Source organism: Aythya ferina, assembly GCF_964211825.1.
Source record: "Aythya ferina genome assembly, chromosome: Z".
NCBI classification, from domain to species: domain Eukaryota; kingdom Metazoa; phylum Chordata; class Aves; order Anseriformes; family Anatidae; genus Aythya; species Aythya ferina.
Window position 1 is genome coordinate 55548635 of NC_140299.1, and position 24118 is coordinate 55572752.

The 24118-nt window shown below is 37.8% G+C and overlaps 1 protein-coding gene across 3 annotated transcripts in view; it reads left to right on the plus strand.

Annotated features, from left to right (window-relative positions):
* Window positions 1–18282, plus strand: part of LNPEP (leucyl and cystinyl aminopeptidase) — a 61967-nt gene extending 43685 nt beyond the window's left edge. For all 3 annotated transcript variants that reach the window (XM_084503573.1, XM_084503571.1, XM_084503572.1), the window contains 9 exons: window positions 2288–2448; window positions 4035–4123; window positions 6882–7062; window positions 7808–7964; window positions 9040–9224; window positions 9827–9988; window positions 10769–10909; window positions 11890–11971; window positions 12934–18282. In XM_084503573.1, the coding sequence (XP_084359699.1) occupies window positions 2288–2448; window positions 4035–4123; window positions 6882–7062; window positions 7808–7964; window positions 9040–9224; window positions 9827–9988; window positions 10769–10909; window positions 11890–11971; window positions 12934–13065 (1290 nt within the window). In that variant the 3' untranslated portion in view covers window positions 13066–18282. The remainder of the gene's footprint in view (window positions 1–2287; window positions 2449–4034; window positions 4124–6881; window positions 7063–7807; window positions 7965–9039; window positions 9225–9826; window positions 9989–10768; window positions 10910–11889; window positions 11972–12933) is intronic.
* Window positions 18283–24118: the final 5836 nt, after the last annotated feature.

Genomic DNA, 24118 nt, shown 5'->3' on the forward strand with positions numbered 1-24118 from the left:
GTGATGCCAACAAGAGTGAGCTGCTAGGTATCCCCAGTTTCAAGCTGTTTGGATGAAGAAAGGGAACACATCTCCCTGTGTCTGTTCTGTGTGGTATGTATTAAATTCTCTGAAATACACGTGACGTTTCCTTATAGAAAGGCAAGATATTAATGTTTAGTTGTGGTTCTTGGCATCCATCTTACGATATCTAAACTTTTGCAGAATTGGAGCCATTGTTAGTTCTTGTCAGGGTGGCGCTAAATTTGTGTGTAGTTATCTACAGTCACTAGTTGGCCAGCTAGTGATGGATTGTTTTTGGTATCAGACTGACTCTCTTACCTTAAAGAATTCTTGTTTTAAGTGTTGCGTTCGTTTATTTTTACAATGAAAAGTAGATATGCCTCTCCTGAACCCCTCCTAAATGAAACCTCTGACCAACCGTCTTCAGTCATGCATACTGCAGGGGCAGGTTCACCTGCTGGAAGTTGCCTTTCTGTGATGTGCTTACACTGTTCCCCTTTTCCTGTGTGTCCATTGTACCTCGTTTTGTGCCTGAGTCTTTGGGGTTTGAGACTTTTGTGTATGTGTTTTTGTTGGTTGATTTTTGTTGTCGGTGTTGTTTTTTTATGTAAGTGTAAATACTGTTAATTCTGTGTTCTGATTAACTTGCACTTCATGTACATGCTTATGTCCTTTTTTGAAAGGCTCATGGGTTAACTGGTCTGGACTGGTATTGCATCACATTAGCTTACATTGGGACCTTTAATAAAGGTCCTTCACTGAGAAGGTACCAAATTTCTTGCACTTTTTTTCCATTGGTTTTCACCTGTTGCCTCCTTGAATTTATTGAAATACACTACCCCTGTACCCATTTTCATTTGCTTTGGTCTTCTGTCTACTTATTTTTCTTTTTGTACCTTGAATTCTTAGTTTCTTTTGCTTTTATAGTTTTTCACATTCAAATTCTCAGCCAGTCATACTCAGGCAGTAGGTTAACAGTCATACCTACCCTGGCTGTACGTCTCGTTGCTTTTATAGAAAGGTTAAGGTTGGCAGGGATGTCTGAGGCCATCATGGTCCAGCCCAGGTACAGACCATCTCCAGATGGCTTCTGAGTATCTGCAAGGAGGGAGGCCCCACAGTCTGTCTGGGCAACCTGTGCCCATGTTCAGTCACCAGCACAGTATGAAAGTGCTTCTTGATGCTCAGGAACGTCCTGTGGTTTGGTTTGTGCCCATTGCCTCTGATCTCATCACTGGGCACCAGTAGAGGTTGGCTCTGTCTTCTTTCCACCTTTCCATAAGGTATTTATAGACATTGATGAGATCCACCTGAGCATTCTCTTCTCCAGGCTGTAACCAAAAAGCTGAATGTGACATGAACTGAAAACTTCAATCTGTACAGTGAATAGTAAGGTGCTCACGAGGGTAACTAGAGAAAGACAGTATGGGTTGGTAAAAGGTATATGCAACTTAAATGATAATAATAATAATCTCCTTATGTTCCTGTTAGCTCCTCCTAAAATGTATTTTTGTAAGTTAGAGGTAGCATTGTCGTTCTCAGGTTGGATGATCATCTCTGCTAGTAAAGAGGCGGTGATACGTAGACAGTATAAAGTACTTGACCCTCAGTAGATATGTTGTAGTGCAAATAGTTCTTGAAAGATGGAAGACATAGGAGGTTAAGCTATACAAAGGCTTATACAAAGGTAGATGGGATGCCAAAAAATTAAAAAAAAAAAAAAAAAAAAATCATCCAAAAAAGCCCTGAATTGGTTTAGTGTTTTATTATACAAACACCATCACTTTAATTCAATTTCTAATAATGATTTCAGAATTTTAAAAAGTTCTTTAACATGCATGTCAGAAATGCAGGATCTGAAACATGCATAAAATACCAGAATACCAATAGTGAAAGAGAAAGCAAGGAGGGTGGGTTAGATCTGGGGAGCTTACCAGAACTTCCTTTTCCAGAACATTCTTGTCTTTTCCAGAACATTCTTGTCTCTTTTTCCTCAACATACCAGTTCTGCCTATCAAATGTTTCTAATTTCTCTTTCCACTGCTTGACAAGGAGTCTCTCTGCTTGAGAAAATAAAAATAATTTGTTCCCCTAATTTATTGCTCATGAAATTCACAGTCTCAGTGTAAAAGTGACTTTACTAATACAGAATGTTGCTACTACTTATGTAGTAAGTTAAGGAGGGAGATCTAAGAACGTTTGTATTTAAAATAAATAAATAAATAAAATAAAATAAAATAAAATTTGCAATTTTCCTGTTATACTATGATTGCTTTTTTTACAGATCACCAATGGAACACTAGATGTAAAAAAGTTAATGAAAACGTGGATTCTGAATAAGGGATTTCCTTTGGTGACTGTTGTCCGATCAGGAAGGAATATCTCTATACAGCAGGAAAAATTTTTATATCGTGTGGAACCAGAAAATTGGACATCAGATGCAAGGTAACCACCTTGTTACTACTTTCCATATGTTAAAATATATCTGCAGATAACTTTTCTATATCATGTACCTTTCTATTTGTGTTCAGGGGTTCTGGTATTTCATCTGAATGCTGGTAGTAATAAAGATAATTTGGCATAAAAGTGTACTCACCTAACATCTGCCTTGAAAAATAACTGATTATCCATGCCTATTTCTACCCTAGCAACTGCTAAAGCTCTGTGGGCTTCCTTTGTAAGCTCAGTGTTTCATTTACATGTTTTTCTGAAGCTTTTAAATTTAAAATAAAAGGGTGCATTGCAGAAGTTGCTGATGCAATTACTTCAGAGCTTCTGCTCCTTTATGTCAATATTCAGTGTGCATCTTGTGCATTGTTAGAGCAAATAATAAAAGCTAGAATCAAAACTTTCTTGGTTTAAAAATGTTAAGAGGGTGCAGATGGCTGTCTCATTGAGTTTCCATTGTACCAAAAGATAAAAAGCACATGAATAAATGCTGAAGAAGCAAAGGTGAGGAAATTGCTAATTGTAAAAATGAATCTGTTACAAATACATGATCATTGGACCAGATGATCTTGAAAGTCTTTTCCAACGTTAATGATTGTGTGTTAATGATTCTATGGTATCTTATATTATGAACCTTAACTGTATTTCATAGCAAACCAAAGTATGTAAGTTTGAATCCTTTTGAGATTTTGGGGGTTTTATTCAGTTGTTTGAGGTCTTAACAATAATTGAGTCCTTAGCATCATCTTGCAGACTCAGGCCTGTGAAAGGTATTTGTCTTTTGAAATGCCGTAACCTACGGGGATATGTTTTATTTTTGTTGTGGGGAAAAAGGAAAACAATGTGTGATTGAAAGGGAAGGGAAGAAGGAAAGGATTATTAGGCTTAATTATTCTTCTCTGTCTAGTGGATGTCAGTTGGGGAAGTGCATGAAACGTTTTTGAAGAGGAGTACTCTGAGTCATTCACATTAATGGTCCCTGTCAAAATTGGAACATATATACAGTTTGTTTTGCCTCACTTAAAGTTGTATTTTCCTCTAAATAGACAAGTCATTATCACTGTGAGACAAGTTAGCATTTATTCTTCCAGTTCACAGTTCACTTTGGTCAGTCTTGGTGGTGTGCAGTCTGCTATGGTTTCTATTACCATGATTTGGAATTTGAGTTTTGTATTTGAATTGAACTAATTTTTTATTTTTTTTTTTGGAAAAATAATGATACTTGTAAAACTTAAGGAAGACTGAACACTGGACTGAAGTAAAAACAGTACTGGCTAAATTTTTGATATGTTCTGTCTACATGACATTGGACCAAGGTACTTAGCAGGCTGGAACTGAGGAAGAAGTACTAGGAAATTCATCCACTTCTCAACATGGTGGGAATAAAAGAAAAGAAATTGCTGTACATGCTGTACATGTTTTCTTTGATCATTCTGATACAAGTGGGGTTTGCACTTTGTTACATGGCATGATGTGGTTCTAGTACTTCTATTGAAATGTTTTAAACTAAAAACTCAGCGACCCTTCAAAACAAATAATAAACTATAAATAATATGTCAGTAAATATTTGCTTTCCTTTGCAGTTATCTGTGGCATATTCCTCTCACCTACATGACTAATAGGTGCAACTTTACCCATTGTGTTAATGCACATTTACTGGACCAGAAGTCAGGTATGTGACTTAAAACTTTGGAAGCAAGTTACTTACGTGTTACAGATTGCAGGTCTTTCTGAGCACACACTTGCATAAGATGCGAAGATGAAGACACATAGTATAAAGTAATTGCAGAGATCTGGAGCCAGGTACTACTAGTAATGTCATTAGAGTATTGAGTGCCCATAGCATTTTATGTACAAGTAAAAGGCAGCAACTGAGACAGAAGCGAATTTGCAGTTTGTTAAAGCCTGTACTTTTCTCATCACAGTGCATGCACAAAACACTTTGAACTGCATGTCCTCTGGAGAGTGAGTACTGTGACAGTTGCTCTGCCAATATACCGAAATGTAAGGAAGTCACTTTCCAGTCAGATATTACTTACTTTGTTTAAAGTTACAAGAAAGTATTCCACCTGGAACAGATTTTTTCAGAGAACTACTGTACAATTTGAAACTCTTAGATCATTTCGCATAAACCCTGCTTTTGCTGCAGTAGTGAGTTTGAATCCTAAACTGCTAGTCCATATAGCTTTTTTTGATTTTAATTCAGTCCTGTTTTTCTCTATGCCAAGTGAATAGTTTCTATACAGTTTTATGTAGTACTGTGTAAAAATTGCTTTGGCCATCTCCTCGTTGGTTTCACTGACTGAATAGTTTCTCTCTCCTATTTAGGCTAGTGTGGCTCACCGTTTTACATCTGCTGATGTATTTCTGTCATTGAATTTACAATTCAGCGTATTTAACTTGCAGTTATATTTAACACATAAACCTATCTCCCACCTCTACTGTTCAAAATAAAACCGTAGAAAATCAAAATAAAATGCTTAGAGCTGATCCTGACGTTTTTGCTGTTTACTGATTTTACAAATTACCAGCCCTCCAACATGACATTAGAAATACTACTATTAAAGAAAAAAATATATATATGTATGTATATATTATTTTTTTTGTTATTCTGACATGTCTTTTACAAGACACTCATTTATTTATGGCCTTTGTAATTTGAGCTGGAGGTTTAGGAACCGTTCTTAGGAATTATCAGAATGGAAAAATAAAACTGTTCAACAGAATGTGTTCTTGATCTTATTAGGTAAGCAGACTGATTACATCTGTTTGACCTTAAATGTCCATATTGGTCTTCTCATGTTCACCTTACTAATTCCTCATGGGCTGCAAATACTTGGATGTGTAGGATAAGAGAGTAGGAGAATAGTACAAAAGAGTTTGTGGTAGAATTTCACTAAATTTCAAAGGCATCACAAATGCTATGTACACTCACATTTTTGGCAGGAAGTATAAGAACCAACTGAAATAAAGAATTTTGTTTCCTTTATCCCAAAAGTCCTTTTTTTGTATCTAGCTGACTCTGAATCTAGAGTGTGTCCTTTCATCCAACTTAATGTCACCACTATTTGTCTATTTATTTTTCTGATGTGTGTCACTGTTTATATGTATGTGTTAGTGTGCAGAGAGGAAACAGGGTTGTTTAAAAGGAGAACTGGACAGCAAAAACTCTTCTAACTTGTGAGGCCTGCAAAGGCCTATGACTTATTAACTGGTTTACTTGTGCAATGTTAATAGACGTGAGTGGATGTGGATTCAGTATGAAAGCACCTCATAAGTTTACTTACGATCAAGTCAGAATTCTTAGAACTTAACTTGTTCCTATCCTGTGCTATCTACTTTTTTAATTTGAAAGCATGCTTTCATTTGAGATAGCATAGCTTAGTCTTTCCTATCATCTACTACTATGAGATCCCTCTTTTGCTTTGCTGTGAATAGTTCGGCTATATTGAATAAACCATAACATGCAAACACTTCATGTGACTAAGGTGGTAGCTTGTTCACTTCCTGAATGGTCTTCTCTGATTGTTGCCTTGTTTTAAATACGAAAACCTAAGTGGGACAGATTTCTGCTGAAACTGTGCCAGCGAATGGGAAACAGTACTCTCATTCCCTTGGGTAAGTTAATTAACTGTCACAGCAGAAAATTTGTTAAGTAGATAGCCAGCAGTGTCATTGACATAGTGCAAACTGCTTTCCAGTTAAAATGAAAAATCAACAGAAAATAGGGACAAAACCTGTGTGCCCTGGGCATTTTGTTGCTTTTTGTTTATATTTTTCTTTCTACATCTAAAATTAGGTTTACCAAATTAAGCTACTTAGTGTACATACTGGAGCTTCCACAACAGTATTCAGTTAGCTATGTTTGCCCTTTAATTCTTTTTGGTGGTAGTATTATTGGTAGAATACAAAATAACTGACAAGCCATGACTGTAGAATAATAGTGCTCCCTTTGTTCACTGTCTTCTTGAGCCTGAGGTTTGATTTGGCATCTTGAAATAATTCTCTTGATCTCAAGAGTAGTGAGATGTGCCCAGCCTATCCTGTACAATCCCCATGAGTGACAGACGTTCCCATTTCTGTTTCTGGGTAGGACAGGTTTACCTATTAAAATTGTTCACTGTGCTGTGACCACAAGGCATTATGTGCCCTCTTGTTTTTCCTTTGTTGTATTTTAGAATGCACAGATACAGCTGGATTCAGACTATGATATTATTCATTCAGTCAGATGTAGCACTGAAGGAAGATGTACAGCCTAGTATTTTAAAGCTTTCACTCAGAACATTTTTGCTAGCTATTCCCTCTCATAGTAGGGGGAACTAGTGAGCCACAAAAGACTTCTTAACTCTAGGGATCCACTTCACAGATCTGGATTTGAAAGAACAGGTGCTACACCTTTGCCTGCTACTAACTTCTTGTCTGTTTGTTAGCTGTCATTGAACTTCCAGAAGAGGTGGAATGGATAAAATTCAACGTGGACATGAATGGTTATTACATAGTACACTATGCGGAAGACTGGAAAACACTGATTGATCTGTTGAAAAAAAACCACACTGCTCTGAGTGCTAAAGACAGAGCCAATTTGATCAACAATATCTTCAACCTTGCAAGGTAAGGTTTTTATACTGGAAAACATACTTTATATGTTTAAGTGTTTTTCCAAGCCAGACAAGAATCAGACCTGGGTTCTTACGAAGAGTGCTTCAGAGAAGTTTTAATTCAGACTTCATTAGCCTATTGAAACCATTCACTAACTTAAAAAAAAAAAAAAAAAAAAAAAAAAGTTTGAATTTCACTGATGAATCCATATTGGTGTTAGATGTTATCTCCCTGATTTTTTTTATAGCAGCATCTGTTTATTTACATCGCATAGATGTATGATGTCTTCCATTGCTGGAAGACATTATTTTCTTTGGTGTCTTATAGTCTGCTTAGAAGGATATTTTTCTGCATTCTGTTAATGAATATTTCATCTTAGAGAAGCAAGCTGTTTGCTTCTCAATTTTTTTTTTTACTGTCTCCTATATTGTCTTTCTCCATTAGCACTACAGCTGAAAGTTTTGGATGGCCTTTTAGACAGCTCTTTCCTGTATCTGAATACCCTCTTTATGATAAATATTTTCTGAAATCAGTTATACCTCTTACCTATTTTCATTTTTGTTAATTGAAGATATGTCAGTGTCACTATCTTCTTGTTGATATTATATTGTAAAAACTTTGACATCAAAACCATTTCTTTTGAAAGTCTTCCTCTATTTATCAATTCTTCTGCTAGTGTAATTAAGATTATTGTAACTTGGGTAAGGCGGGCAACATCAATTAAACCATTTTAATGTTTGTGTTCATTGACCTACAGTCTAGGAAAAGAGTCTTTAGAAAATGCCTTTGAGCTGATCGATTACCTTAAGGAAGAGAGCAGTACTGCACCACTCACTCAAGCTTTGTTTCAGCTGAGTCTTATCTACAACCTTTTAGAGAAAAAGGGTGAGCAACAACTGGCAGCACGTGTGATGGTATGTACTATTTTTTTGGAAAACATGGTTTGAAATAATTTATCATCATGTTGTTTGCAGTTTAATTAGTATTGACTGTTTAATGTATTGTTCAGTAATCTTATGAAAATGGACTGGATTCTAGACAATTCTTAGTGTTACATGCTTTTGTTAAATAGGAAAGATCTGCAATGCTGCATCTTGTGGACTGACTTTTTTTTTTTTTGATGCTTTTTTAGGGATTGTAATGCAGTGCTAACACAGTGTTGTCTGGGGATAACGATCAATTCAATACAGAGTCTATGACACTTTCTAGTACAGAAATGTTACTTCCAAAAATCATTAAAGTGGATGGAGATTATTGATCCAATTGCTTTACACAGACACAGTGGGGGAAAAAAAGGCAAAACTATCTTCTGTGAAAATAAAAATACACTAATGGTTGTCATTGTCCCATTTCAGATGTGTGTTAGACTAACATGATAAAGTGCTACAATCAAAACAGTGTAGTCTCAGTTCTGGCTGTGGAAATGTCTTTCATTTGTCTGTTCTGCCTTGATATTTAGAAACCTCCTTTCTGTATTTATCCACAAGTTTAAAATAAACCTTGGAAACTTGAAAGAAACAAAAAAGCAACTGCTATATTGTTTTCTTACTTAGTATTTATTCAAGGATTTTACTAGTCAATACCTACTGTAAAATGCAGCCCAAGCTATAGTTTGCCTGCATTTTCTATTAAATTATAGTAGTTCATATTGGAGTGTCTCAGCTGAGATGTGGTAATCTGAGGGGCACCTTGTTTTTTTCAAGCTATAAAACTAGAAGGCATTCATGCTATAGATAAAGCTTTGTCTGTGCTAAACTAAGGAATATTAGCTGTTGCTTGATGGAGTTAAAAGCAGTTAAACAGACAGAACTTGTAGTTAGTTGAGATCATGAGCTGACTATGAGTTTGAACTGTTTATTTATTCATATAGATAATGAGGCAAAGCTAGTATGTTTAACTTCCACAGTTAAGTTTTATAACTTATAACTTTGTATGTGGAAAATTCTCTTGGGAAGAATGAGTTATTGCTAATAATTTTTCCTCCTTTAGTATAGAATAGATAACCTGCTTGGAAATAAAATTGACCAACAGCATTGGACAGATAACGGGACTTTGTCTGAACGAGAGCTCCGGTCAATACTGCTAGCTTTTGCTTGCACCCATGATATAAGACAATGTAGAACAGCTGCCACTGGGATGTTTGAGAAGTGGATGAAGTCTGAGGGAACAATGAGGTACCGCAAAAATGGACTCCCACCGTTTTACCTACCTATTTTCCTGTTACTCTGCTATCTGAATATTGATAAAGCTCTTCGTTCTGTCATTTACTGTTGCTTGTCTAAAAGTAGTTGCAGTTTTAAGATGAGTGGGAAAAACTGTGCTAGATTTTAAGACTTTGTTCTGCAGTCTCCAATGTGACTGCAAAACCATCTAAAAATTGTTTTCATCTGTGTTTCTTAAGCTGCATACTAGAGGAAAATTACTTAGTAGCAGCATCAAAGTATACCTTTGTCTCTTGCAGAACTCACTCTTCTCTGGTTTCCTGTGCATTTTGTGCCATAGAAAATGACACTGATTTTTGTACCATTTGCTGTGCTTTCATATGACTAATATAATTTGCTTTTTCCCAGTGAATTAAAATATTAGGAAGGCATGAATTCATGTGTCCAGCAAACTTGCAATTGCTACAGAAATAAATTGCAAAAAAGAGGCATCTCTTTCAAGCTAATCTTTTCATTTTGTAACTTTTCTTCCTTCTTTTCTCAGATGAACTTTTTTTTTGTCCCCCCTTTTTTGTTCTGTTTTTTTTTTTTTTTTTTTTTTTTTTTCCCTTTAGTCTGCCTAGTGATCTTATGAAAGCCATATTTATAACTGGAGCAAAAACTAATGAAGGCTGGGAATTCCTCCTAAAGATGTACTCCTCTTCAGTTTCTGAAGCAGAGAAAAGCAAAATGATTGAAGCCTTGGCCAGCACAGAAGATGTCAGAAAGCTGATCTGGTATGAAAGAGACAAAGATCTATATTGTGTAAATTAAATGTGTGGTTTTTTTAATTGTTGAAATGGAAAAAAAATCTGAATACTAAAGAAAATTAAGCCAGATGTTTTGTACAGGCTTCCATAAACATGAAGAACCTGTTATTTTTCGCTTGAAAATGTATACAATAGAAAAAAAAAAAGATGAACTCTGGCAAGGTGGAATATACGCAAAGAAAAAAAATGGACTTAAAAGCTTTGTGCTATTGGTGAAGAAAATTGCAGATTTTATGAGAATGGTGAAACAGGTTGCTTACTGAGTCTTCAGAGATTTACATCTTCATATCCAAGACAGTAAATGGTTGTGCATGTGTGTGCGTTGTTTTTTAGTATTTCTTTCTTTGACCTTACATTATGCTCTTACACTTTTTCATAGACTAAATCTTAGTATTATATGGAGGACACCAAGTATGTCCTATCATTCCTTCTTTTTTCTCTTAACTTACCAGTGAATTGTTTTATTTTACAAGTTGTGAAATTTTACTCCATCTTTTCCAACAGCAATGAAAATTCAGGTACTTGTTTTAGAGCTAAGATCACTCTGTTCTTGGAAACTCAAGCTTAAATGAATACAGTGATTATAAAATGTAGCATCCGTGTGCTTTAGATGCCAGATGTTGATAGTTGTTTGATCTTCTACATAATCTACATAATCTAATTTAGGGCTACCAGGAGAACTGTGTAAAAAAAATGAATAAATAGGATTTTTTTTTACTGTCACTTTTCATATGCTTTTTCTTTTAGGTTAATGCATAACAGCCTTGAGGGAGAAGTCATCAGGGCACAGGAGCTTTCACATATCGTAGCGACTGTTAGCCAGAGTTTGCCTGGATATTTGTTGGCATGGGACTTTGTCAAAGAGAACTGGGAAAAACTTACAAGAAAGTAAGGCTTTTGATGTAGCTTTTCACACCCACATTGCCAAAAGGACTGCTATTATGAAGTGCAAGTGAATAAATAGTTTGCTTCATATAAGATGTTTAGTATAAAGCCTGTTTTAAAATTAGACTTTGCAAAAATAACTTGGACAATAAATTTTGAAATCTCACTTAACAGCTGATGGAACATTGAAACCTCTTAGAACCTCAGTTATTCTAGAAAATCTTGATTTGGATTTTTGTTAAGATTGATAGCTCCAGCAGCCATCTTAGAGATACGGGATGTTTTGTGGATCAAATGCATTCAAAAGTAAAGCCAGGCATTTCATTCAGCATTCATTTATTCCTACCTTTCTATAGTAATCCAAAAACCAAATAACAAAAAATCCACTTGCTTTAGAAATATGTTCTTCTTAACTGTTCTTGAAATTGCAGAGCTGGCCTACAAATCTTCAAAAACTGACAGTACTTAGAAAATGGTATTTCTAAATCCTAGTTGTGATTTGGAACAGTTTCACATTGTTAAAAATGCTTTTCCTGGATGAAAATTCCTGCTTGCTAAAGCAGGAGTAATTATTAATGTTACAAAATTACTCGGCTTAAAATGATTTCTGGAGGCAAACTTGATTGCTTTAGAGTTGTTAAATCCATCCCACAAGTGTAGATGTTGTTGCTTGATGTGTGGTGTCCTCAGTTCTTTAGTGTTCTGGGCTGGGATAGAAGTTTGAAAATTTTCCTTGTCTTTGGCTCTGAAGTTCAGTTTTTGTAGGGGTTAGGCATCTTGAGGCTTGGGCTGCTAACACCTTGTATCTCTTCAAAAAAAAAAAAAAAAAAAAAAAAGAGAGGAAAGAGATGTAAACTTGAATTTAGATGCTTCTAATGATTTCCAAATACTGAAACAGAAGAAAAGTTAGAAATATGAATATGTGCATATACTGAACCTGCATGTTAAAATCACTCATAAATTTTTTCTTCTTTGTATTTCAGGTTTCATCTAGGTTCATATACTATCCAGAACCTCATTAGTTCATCAACCTCTCAGTTTGCAACAAGGGCGCATCTACTTGAGGTTGGTGGCTTAATCAGTCAGAAAATCATATTTTCTAGTGCCAATGCTGTCCTCAGTTATTTTGCGGTAGAGGAAAACAGTTATTCACAGTCACTAAGGCCCTTTTGAAAGGATATACAGCTATTTCTGTCCCTATGTCACACATGGGAAATATGTACATAAACATGTTGAAGATGACAGTCTGAATCAGCAGCAGAGCTGAATATACACAGTCAAGCACAGCTATCTGTTCATGTTGCTCTGGTTTCCTGTTCACTGGAACACTCCGTATCCCAAAATAGTGATAGCAAAATTTTGGTCTAGATCTTGTCAATAATCTGTGCTTTCTGCATCTGTGGAATGGCATGGAGAGCCATTAAGAGTTGTTTTAGATTATTTTGTCTGTCAACAGTCCCAAAGAGCTGTTGTGGAAGTTGAGTATAAGCTAAGATCCAGTTACTAGCTGTTAGAAATTTGAGTCTTACCTCACAAGACCCTGAATGTATGGTGTCAAGAAAGGTTTATAGTTGAGTCTAATGCTTTCATTTAGAAAACTGGGTAGAGAAGGCTTCTTATTGTACGAACAGTAGTATTTTAAGTGTAAGCATTGATAGTTAAAATGTTAAGTGGAAGTGGGGGGTCATTCGAGAGGACTGCATTGGGTCACTAGCAACAATTAGTTCTTTTTCACACAAAAAACACCTCTCTTTCCAGAACTTACAGTGCTCTGTGAGTGCTCTGTAATTAATGTGATGAGTTACCAATATCTATTTATTGGTAAACTAATTTATTGAAACCAAAGGGGTTACTGCTGCTCTTCCCATTAAAGACGTTCTTGCATTTTGGGAAGCCAACTCTGAGAATTTTGTTTGCTGCATAAATGTATATGATTATCTGTTTCCAGCACATGTGTAGCCTTTGCTTTGTATCTATTTGTGAGGTCTGTGTTGTTTTTTAACACTTTATTTTTTCTTGTCATTCAGGTGAAGACATTTTTTGAATCCAAGTCAGAAGAGAGTTCTAAACTGCGTTGTGTAAAAGAGGCACTTGACACAATTCAGCTCAATATCCAGTGGATGGAGAGGAACTTAGCAAAGCTACAAAAATGGCTGTAGTGCACATAAAACTATGGCATGTCAGCCATTTAGGAAATCTGTGGACAGTTGCTCTGTTTCTTTTGCAAAAGCCAGGGTGAAACCAGGCATTGCTGCAACATTGTTTGCACTATTAGAGAGTCTAGATAGCTCAGGGCATGTCTCACACAAATTTTGATTTCCCTCGAAGCATTTATGAGCAGGATGTATTTATTCTGAAACTGTTTTCATCTATAGACCAAACATCTCCATAAATTATATTATATATTATGAAATTTAATACCCTTTCATTTGGTATCATGTTCTAGATTTTCATCAGTGCGTTGATATTGACAGATAAGAGCAGAAAGAAAGTTGCCATGAACTGTTAGTTTTTTGCAGACTGCTAGGTAATTAGTAGGGCTTTGTTACTGCAAAAAATACAGGTAGTTTCCACATTCGTAGATAGAGAAGCTGTTGTGAAACAAAGTCATACATAAGTATTAGAGGATCTCATAAAGTACAGCAGTTTGAGGAGAGGTAAATATGGTCTGGATTTGAATTCAGTTTGGACTTCTGATTTTTCACTGTGTTGTTTGGGAATTGCATGAAAAATAAGAATAATACGTCATGCTAATCATACACCTTTTGATGTTTAAAGTGGCTGGGCACTAATAGTCTGCATGGAAAGGAGAAAGCCAGACAGCAAAAACAAATGTTTTAGAGATGGAATTTCCAAAAACAATGATGTGGCCTTGAAACTTTTACTCTGAATTTATTAGACATTTTTGAGAATTGTGTTGTTAAACATCGAAGTGTAACTGATGTTGCTGTATTGATCTGTGAGCAACTGCACAAAACTGCCATGAGAAGTTGTTAACAGGCCGGTTTATCTGTTAGACTGACTACTGAATTGTCTACTTCTGACTACTGATTTAGAATTTCACCACTTGTTGCAGAGGTCCTGCAATAAGTCAGTGTATCAGCCACTTCATTTGGTTAAGTTTATGCTTTTTTTCCCTTGCCTGTTACCTTTGATATCACAGTATAATTTCTGTACATTGCTTACTCAGTATAGCTTTAGAAAGCTTCTCATTTAGACTTTAATGGTTTGTTCTACTGTTATGAAAAACCTTGTGTGACAAGTCTTCATACGCTTTAAAAGAAGGGGATCTAAATCATCATACTCTTTTTTTTTTTTTTTTTTTTTTTTTTTTAAAAAAAAAGGGGGTGGGAATCTAAAAGCAGAGATGTGCCACATTAGAAAGCCAAAACACCAACTGTACAACCTTGTCTGTCAAAAGCAGTGAGAAAAGCCATTTCTGAGGCATAGCATGTACATAAAACACATGCAAGAGTAATCATACTTGTTTATGTGGAGATAGGATGTTTTCAAATGTTCACTACTGTTGCACCTTTTGTGGATTCACGCAAGCAGATTCAGACCTGTTGTCTTGTCAGCATCCAATATGTGATTCGATATGAAAACATTAAGGGTTAAAAGTTGAAAATTTTGAACAACACAAAGTTTTAATTTCAGTCAGAGCAAATTCTGAAGATAGTAGTTTGAATGAGAGTTAAATTAGTGGACATAAAAATTTGTCAAAGGTAATTCAAACTTTAATTGATGAAATCACAGCATTGACTGCTCATTCTAATTAGAAGAAATTGTAAGCTGTGATTGCTTAAGCCATGCCATACTTTTCCCATCCTGACAGAATGGGAAATGCTTTCTTGGAAAAGGAATTCCTCATGTTTTTACCAGTTCACATTAAAAACTATGTCTGCAGTTCTAATCTTGAAATTGTTAGAAAGTGTGTTAGATTCTGAGCATGCACAAACATTTGTTTGCCCCAGAGGCTCAGAAAAGAGCAATTTTCACAAGTACTGAAGAAGGAATGTAAGCACTGAAAGTAGATCATACTGTCCTAATTCCATAAAAGTCATGCAATTAGAATGGTAATTAGTTACGTTCTCTGATTATTTTTTTTACAAACTTCCATGTCTTGTGGTATTATTTCTTAGTTTATTTTAAACCTTTATGCTCTCTGCAGAAATATGAATTCCATATTTGTATATTTGTGTGTATATATGTAGTTGTCATCTATTTTCCTTTACAGTCACTTCCTAATATTAAATGAGAAAACAGTAGTATGCTTTCACTTTTCTATCCCCTCACATTTCTTTTTACTTCAGCCCTGACTACGGTACTGAGGTATATAAAATTTCAAAAGGAAACTCCGGAGGAAGGGCCCATCTTCCTCCTGATTTCTGCTGTAGGATTATAGATTTTATTCAGATGCTTTACTGATAATTAGCTCTTAGCAAGGAAATAGCATGCAGCTGAGTTTTAGACTGCAAACTGTACCAAGACCATCTGGAAAGTCAGGGGAGGGAAAGGTTTAGGAATATTTTTTTTTATTTCACTTTTTGCTGCATTTGACAGCTTTTTTTTTTTTTTTTTTTTTCTAATAGGTAATAATTTCAGTGTATCCATTGTAGAGGTTTTTAAACTGTCATGGAGTCTATAAACTTAATAAAAACTGTGCTGGAGTCCTCCTTCCAAGGGAAATCTTAAATATACTTCTCTGTTATTGAGATTATTGGGAACTGGTGAAGGTTGGAATGGTTAAGGCATGAGCAATGAACTGCCCTTTAGAGCCACATCTGTCATGCCTTACTGTAAAGGAATGAAATCTTGCTAGTTCCTTGAGTTTTCTTTGGCTTCTGGTCAAATGAAAAACATATTGTAGCCAATAGGACCTCTTCACTTAATTTCCATAGTATTTTCTAGCTAAAACTTACTGAGCTAATGTTTTTTATATATCTTAGGCCATTCTTATTTTACAGCAGAAGAGCTTTGCAGTGAAAAACTGTGAGTTCAAATGCTACTAGCTTTGTATCATCTCCTGCAATGTAAAATCATAGTGTTTAATAAATTGGAACTATAGTACATGTTCAGATGGGCTACATCAATTACTGTCTTCAAAGCCATTATGCACTGATTGTCTTGTTACTTTCCAGTATCCTCTGTTTATAATGAATGCACTTGTAATTTTAAGAGCTAATTGTGGTGAAAAGCAAATATGCATGTATATATTTTTTACTTCTATAAATACATCAAAAATAAATACTTTTCCTATGTAAAATTAGCCTACCAGGAAAAGCGTAAGCAAGCAGTTGAGCTCTTAATGTTGTCCGTGGAAAAAGGATTGCACCCTCTGCCAGCTCAGCTTTTATTTTTATTTAGAGATGGAAAAAGTGCAAGCAGAGAAATATGAGATTTCTTCTAATGTGTGAAAAGATGGTAACATATGGAATGAAGGTGTTTAAAATAGGTTTAATTTTTCTGTGTAACCAGTCATAGTGATAGATGGTCATTGTGCCTTATGGCTTATCATCGAAGTGATATGCTAGACAGTATGTTAGAATAAACATCCTGTTTTCCTGCAGGAGCTGACTGAGGTCTTGTTCTTAGAGGTTGGTGAGACTTGTCTCTCTGAGCGTTTCAGTGCTGCTAATGGGAAAGCAAACTACAATTGCTGAGGGTTCGTTGTTGTTACACAGATTGTTTCACGGGTAACTGAAGTTTGTCAGAGGGAGTACACTGAGCAGTGCTGGCTTTTGTTGCATCCTATAAATATGATGTCAAATTGTACTTCAGCATATAGATTTTCCAGCTATGGAACTACTACATAAGTAAACTTTGGTAAAATAACGTTGCATCTCCTCCTGAGTACTGTATTGCTGTCAAGCTCATTCTGTTGTAAACTAATCCTTCTAGAAGAAACAAACTTTCTTCTTGTCCACTCCTATATGGAAATCACACATTTGCTGGAGAGCCAGCTTGTTTGGACTGGAATTTCTGCATTAATTATCAGACTTGGCACTCAGAAGGTGTAGAAAGATACTGTCTACCATAGGAAAGGAGAACTTTCCAGATCTTGAGGTATTTGAGACACATAATTCTGAACATACATTGTAGAAATGATCTATAAAAAACCTAATGCCTAATCATTCCTCCCTAATCATGGGAGGAATAATTTTCTTTTGTTGGCTAACAGATGTAGGAAGTGTAACTTGAATCTGTATCTTTTACCTGTTCTCCCTTTGGTGGAACATTCCATTTTCTGACAGGTTGTACCATCCTTCCTTTGCTTTGCTGGAAGATATCCTTCTTTGCACTCTGAAATTTAAATTAATGCTCAGTAACCATTCTTACTTGTATGCACTCGTTGCATTCAGTCACATACATTTTAGCTTTTCCACATAATCCATGCATCATGTAGTACATTCATTTCTCGACATGCTAAATGTTTATTTTCGACATTTTGACAAGTGCATACATAAGCTTATTTTTAATAGTTATATTTATATCACTTTCATCACGATGCTACTAAATGTTCAAAGATTTCTGTTACTTTTTTATGTCATGGAGTCACATGATTTCTAGGGGAAAAAAAGTACATTTACCATATTAAACTCTCAGGTCATATTGCTAAAGAATTTAAATCTCTAATTTTGCTGTGTTATTTAAACCTGCTGTTGTACTAGATATATCGACTTTTATATGTGACAATTTAACTTTGTTTGATGCAGAACAGGAGACGGGCATCTTTTTTGAATTAGTGATGGTGGCATTAAACAAATCACAATACAATCTTAAGTATATAGTTTTATAAAAAAAAAAAAAAAAATAGTGGCTTGAATGGATTGAAACACAGTAATTCGAATTGAATTTGTAAAAATGAAGTACAGATTTTCCATTCCAAGAATTGGAGACTGGAGGGGTTTGAATATATAGTGTAAAACAAATTTTTGCAGTGAGAAATGAGCCCTGTCTTCATTAAGTCAAGGTTAAGTTAGGTATCCCTGAAAAATACCTTACAAGTTAATTTGGAAATGCTGTATACTGTAGGTACTTGTAATGGGTTAGTCTTTGTATTTTAAACACTGTAAAAATATATAAGACAATGTAAATTCACAGGTGTCTGAACTGTGAGTGGTAACATTTCAGGTTGTAAAATACCTGCCTTCAGATGGGGATTTGAATATTGTGTGTGTGTGTGTGTGCGTGTGTATGTATAGATAGACATAAAATATGCAAAGTTGTCTGTTTCATTTGTAAAGGGAAGAGAAGCTTATTTTCTTTATATTTCAGAGAAATGTTTTTGCATATTACCAGCACTGATTTGAAAGGCATGTGTACTGCAAACACTATTGCTTTTTGTGAGATGGAAATAAAGTATTTCAGTATAAGCTTTTCTTTGTGATATTTTTTTAAAACATCATAAACAAGTTTGTTTGAAAGTTTGTAACACCTTAAAAAAAATCAAACTCTGCACTTCACTATTTCATCTGCAGCAGAATTTTATTGATAAATTCCATCCATCAAAATCTCACCAGTATCTAATTACAATTAAAAAGTAAAAGCCATTTTTGGATTTCTTTATCTTAACCAAAGACAATAATACTAAAAGATTGTCATATGAACTTGAATTGCTTGAACAGTAGAGTACATCGACAGTTCACAGATTCTCAGCGTTAGAGCTTGCACTCCTTGATCTCAAGGTAGGTCTTAGTGCTTGTGTTTAAAATTGTTTAAGCAAAGGTTGGGATAGGTGGAATCCTAGGAGAGCAGCAGAAAGAAATTGGAAAAAGCAAAAAAGAAAAAATGCTGACATCTCCAAACTGAGGGCAGAGGCCTGGTGGAGCAGCTGAGACTGGAAGTATGTACTGCCAGTTTTCCCAGGAGGCAGTAAAGAGCAGAGAAAGCTCTTTGTCAAGTATAGGACAGAGGAAAGTTCATGCAATTCCATGTGCTCTAGAGGATGTGAAAAATTTCATGGGCCTCTGATCAGAAAAAAAAAAAAAAAAAAGCTGTAGTGAACTGAGAAAAGCATGGGAGAGATTGGGAACTGAAGCATGTGGCAGGCTAAAGGTATAATTAAGGTTTGAGAAACATATTTTGGGTAGGATGGTATAATCTCTGCATATTGATGTATTTATGATGCCGGGTAGGAGATTGAATAACACACAAAAATATAATGTAACCTGAGAAAGTACATAAAAGATAAAATGAAAGTGGGAAGTTGTTTTAGCTGTTTTCTCTATTCACATGAAAATGCATTCTTTGAAGCATAATAATATACTTTGGATGAAGATTTGCACCCAATGCAACTGATAGAAAGGGACACAATTTCATCCCCCTGTGCTGATGGCGGGGGGAGGCTTGGTTCAGGCACTGACTGACACAGGGACCTGAGACTTCCTTCTCCTCATGAAGTAAGTTCTATTCTGACTCATTGTAGGGACTCGTAAATAGTTAACTTCATACATTAATTTCTTGCTTTTCCACATTCAAACACACTGTTCATATGGAAAGGAGTTCTGTTTAAAGAAGGATTTCTGTCCTAGAAGACAGTAGGTTTTCAAGTTCCTGTCATTAATAATGAGTGAGCAGTACCCTAGCAAAAGTAATTTATACTCTGGCTGCAGAGATCTGTACTCCAATGTTCTTTAAATCAGCTGTTGGCAATAACCTGGGTGTGGTGGATGGGCCTTGGCAGGCCACCAGGTGCCCACCTGGCTGCTCTCAATCCCCCTCCTCAGCAGGACAGAGGGAGAAGATAAGGCAGAAATGTTTCTGGAGCAAGGTAAAAGATAGGGAGTTTGTATCTGGTAAGCAAAAGATACACAAATTAGGGAGAGTATTGCCAGTGAAAAATTTGAGTAGGGTGGTAAGAAACAAAACTAACATCTGCTTCCTCCACTACTCATCATCCCAGGCCCAGCTTCACTTCTAATGTTTCTACCTCCTCTGCCACCTAGTGTAAGGTGATGGAGGATGGTGGTTGGGTCCCTGTCACTTCACCTCTGCTGTTCCTTCCTGTTCATACTCTTTTACTCCAACATGGGTTTCTCCTATGAGATGCCATTCTTTGTGCTCTAGTGTGGACATTTCCAATGGGCTGCAGTCCATCAGGAACAGAGTGTTCCTGTACTGCTGTGGGGGCTCTCCATGGGCCGCAGCCTCCTCCAGGCCACATCCACCTGCTCCACCGGGGGCTCCTCCACCCATGGGGGGGCTGCAGCGTGGAGATCTGCTCCATGTGGGACCCATGGGCTGCAGGGGGACAGCCTGCTCCACCAGGGGCCTCTCCCTGCACAGCCCGCAGGGGAACTGCTGCTGCCTGCCTGCAGCGCCTCCTGCCCTCCTGCTGCACTCACCTGGGGGCTGCAGGGCTTTCACATTTTCACAATCCTCTCTTCCAGTTGCTGTAGCACAGCAGTATTTTTTCCCTTTCTTAACTCTGCTCTCCCAGAGGCCCACCCAGCATCACTCCCTTGCTCAGCTCTGGCCAGCAGCGGGCCCCTTTGGAGCCATCTGGAGCTGGCTCTGCTCTGACATGGGGCAGCTGCTGGGCTCTGCTCACAGAGGCCACCCCTGCAGCTATTCCACTACCAAACCCTTGCCACGCAAACCCCATATACTGGTTTTGTGTCAATTTATAATGTTTGTGAATGTACTGTACAGCATGTAAATCAAAACCCGTAGACTTACTAATTAATTAATTATTTTGTACTGTGCTACAAAGCCTAACCATGCTTATTTGGGTAAGGCTTTGCAGCACAGTAACAAGAGATGCAAGTTCACTCCTGCTGGTGGAAAGGTGAAGAACATGCACTGTAATGTGCTATCATCCCTCAACCCCTTTCCATCACTGCTGAGGTTTAACCACCCAAGAAAAAAGGAACTGAGCTGGTCAAGATGCATAGGCTGCATTTTTAACCCACAGAGAGGAAAATTCAGACACATCCAAGATACTATACCAATTGCTTCTCTAGGGTAACAAGGTAAGGAGAAATCTTTCAAGCAGTTTCTAAGAGGCAGGAATTGTTGTAGCCAGATACGTTTTGGCTAAGCACGATTCCTATTTTATGTGTCAGGTGAATCTGTTTCTGAATGTTTAAGTGATTTTACTATAGCTGCCAGATTTTCTGCCTCACCTTATGTGTATCTCTTGCTACTCTATATCTGTGTACTGTATAAATATGCCTTGCATGGCTTTGTGCCAAACTGATAGCACCAAGTTAAATTTTTGTAATGAAAACCAACTCTTAATTATTCCAGTAAAATCCGTATGTGGCTACTGATATTTCTCCATCTAAATAAATAAATGAGTAGTATAGTGAGAGACTTGAATGGCTTAAATCTCTGGCTAGAACTACAGTTCAGAAAGCTGATTGACATGAAACTGCCAGAGATCATATATCTAATATGAAAACAGCGTCTTCTTCGCCACTGCAGGCCAAAAGTAAATTGAGAACAAAACAATCAGAGTAAAGCTGCTTGTGTTAAAACCTAGCAGGACCTGCCATCTCCTTAGTACTGTGCTGGGATAAATTGTCACAAGTAGCTCCACAGCAGCCAGTAGGTTGCGTTGCAGTGAAAATCTCAACATGCAGCTTGTTAGGGAGATGAGAACATTTGAAGTCCGGCCACAGGCCCAGATACATATCAGCACAGTGCAAATAAGCTGGAAGCTTCCAAGGGCAGAGGAAAATCTCTCTGTTCTCTGCGGCAGAGGAAAATCTCTGTGACTGAGTGGTAGAGGCCTTGAGGCCTGCCTGGCTTGTATTATCACAAAGGCATGTGTGCTCTTGAGAGGTCAGAGAAAAATCAGTGGCAGGTGTTTTAATTTCCAGCCTTTGTGACAAAGTTGGAGGGCAAATGCTTTGAGTTATAATGAAGCACAGTATCTTTAGCTCTCAAAAATAGATGTTGCCTTTTTGGGGAAACATACAAAACCCTCCCAGCCACTAGAAGCAAAACACTTTTTAATTCATGTTCAAAATATTTCCACTCTTAGTTCTCCCCACATATTATTACACAGAATGCCAGTTTGCATTCAGTGAGATGTAAGTGTTCTCGGTTTCTGTCTTGGCTTTCCGAGAAATCATTAACACTTACGTTTAGTATGAATACAAATGAGATCTAAATATCAAAATGCAGAGTAAGTAGAGGCATCACAGGGAGAAGAGAACGCCTCAGTTTTCCTCAGGGTAGAAGTTAGTGGGAGGAGGCAGGAGGAGTGCTATTTGCTAATATTCTTAAACACCTTAGTCTCTTTCTGGACGCTTTTTAAAAAACCCAATAGTTAGATGTTGCATTCTGATATTGTAGTGGGGTTACGTGGCAAGGTTTTGGTAGCAGGGGGCCATAGGGGTGGTTTCTGTGAGAAAGATCTAGAAGCTGCCCCATGTTTGGGAAGGGCCCCATTGTTTTCCAGAGCTGAGCCAATAAGCGATGTTGTTTGCGCCTCTGTGAGAGCATATTTAAGGCAGGGGAAAAAACGCTGCACCACACAGCAGCCGGGAGAGTGAAGGGAGTGAGAAAACAGCCTTGCAGGTGCCAAGGTCAGCGTAGAAGGAGGGGGAGAGGTGCTCCAGGCGCCGGAGCAGAAGTCCCCTGCGGCCTGTGGTGAGGACCATGGTGAAGCAGGATGTCCCCCTGCAGCCCATGGAGTACCACGGTGGAGCAGGGTTTCACGCTGCAGCCTGTGGAGGAGACCACGGTGGAGCAGGTGGACCTGCAACGACGGAGACTGCGGCCTGTGGAAGACCCCTGCCGGAGCAGATTCCGGGCCGGACTTGTAGCCCGTGGAGAGGAGACCATGCAGGAGCAGGTGACCTGGCAGGAGCTGCTGCCCGTAGGGGAGCCAGGTTGGAGCAGTTTTCTCCTGAGGGATGGACCCCGTGGTACGGACCCATATCTGGAGCAGTTCTGGAAGAGCTGCTGCCTGTGGGAAGCCCACGCTGGATCAGTTCATCAGGGACTGCATCCCGTGGGTGGGACCCCACAGCACAGGGGATGAGAGTGACCGAGAAGGAGCGGCAGAGAAGAAGTGCTGTAGACTGACCATAACCCCCATTCCCCCGTTCCCCTGCGCCGCTCGGGGAGAGGAGGTGGAAGAGGGTGGATGGGGGGGGAAGGTGCTTTTGGTTTCTTTCCTTTGTTTCTCACTTCTCAAAATTGTTAGTAATGAGCAATAAATCTTACTATCTTCTTATGCTGAGTCTGTTTTGCCCGTTACAATAATTATTGCGTGATTTTCTCGTCCTTATCTCAATCCTTGAGCCCTTTTCACATATTTTCTCCCCATTCCTCTTGGAGGAGGGGGAGTGAGAGAGCGGCTGTGGTGGAGCTCGGCTGCCCACTCGAGCGGAACCACAACAGATATTCATACAGCAATATATGTATAAATAAAATAAAATTATTTTATTTTATTTATTTATTTTTTTGCTTTGCAGTCCAGCTGGCAACCATTTTTGACTATCTTACCCCTTTATGCCCCCTCAGGAAAACAGGAAGGAGACATAATTTTTAAAGGGCATGAAAGGTAAGTTGTCTCTTCTTATTGCTGTGTCTCAATTGTATACCAACATAACTTTAGTGAAATTCTGTGCATCTCTTGATTCATATTTGCACTTAATTTCACTTCTGTATTTCATGACATTCATGCACCTGCCAATGGTTTGCAGGATCAGATGCTCTATCTTCCTGGGGATCAAAGTGAGGGTGACTGCCCTGTGCTTCCCCACAACTTCCTTCCCACTCTTCTGGAAGAGAGGAGTGACATTTGCTTTCCTCCAGTCTCTGGACGCTTCTCCCACTCACCATGGTCAACCAAGGATTATTGCAAGTGGCCTCGCAACAACATTTGCCAGTCTCCTCAGCATCTATGGATGCATCCCATCAGGGGCATGGACTTACCTGTTCTGAGTTTGCTTGTGTATTCCCTGACCTGATCCTCTTCCATCTAGAGGACATCTTCCTTGCTCCAGCCTTTCTCCCCAGTCTCTGGAAGCTGGGATTCCTGAGGGGTATTCTTGCAGGTAAAGGCTGGGGAAAGGAAGGCCTTCACTCCCTCAGCCTTTTCCTTGTCCTGAGTAAGAAGGTCTTTCATTTATTTCAATAGGGGTCCCACACTTGACCTAGTCTTGTGTTGCTAATGTACTTAGAGAAGCTCTTCTTGTTATCTTTGACATCCCTGGCCTGATTCAATTCCATCTGAGCTTTAGCTTTCCTAGC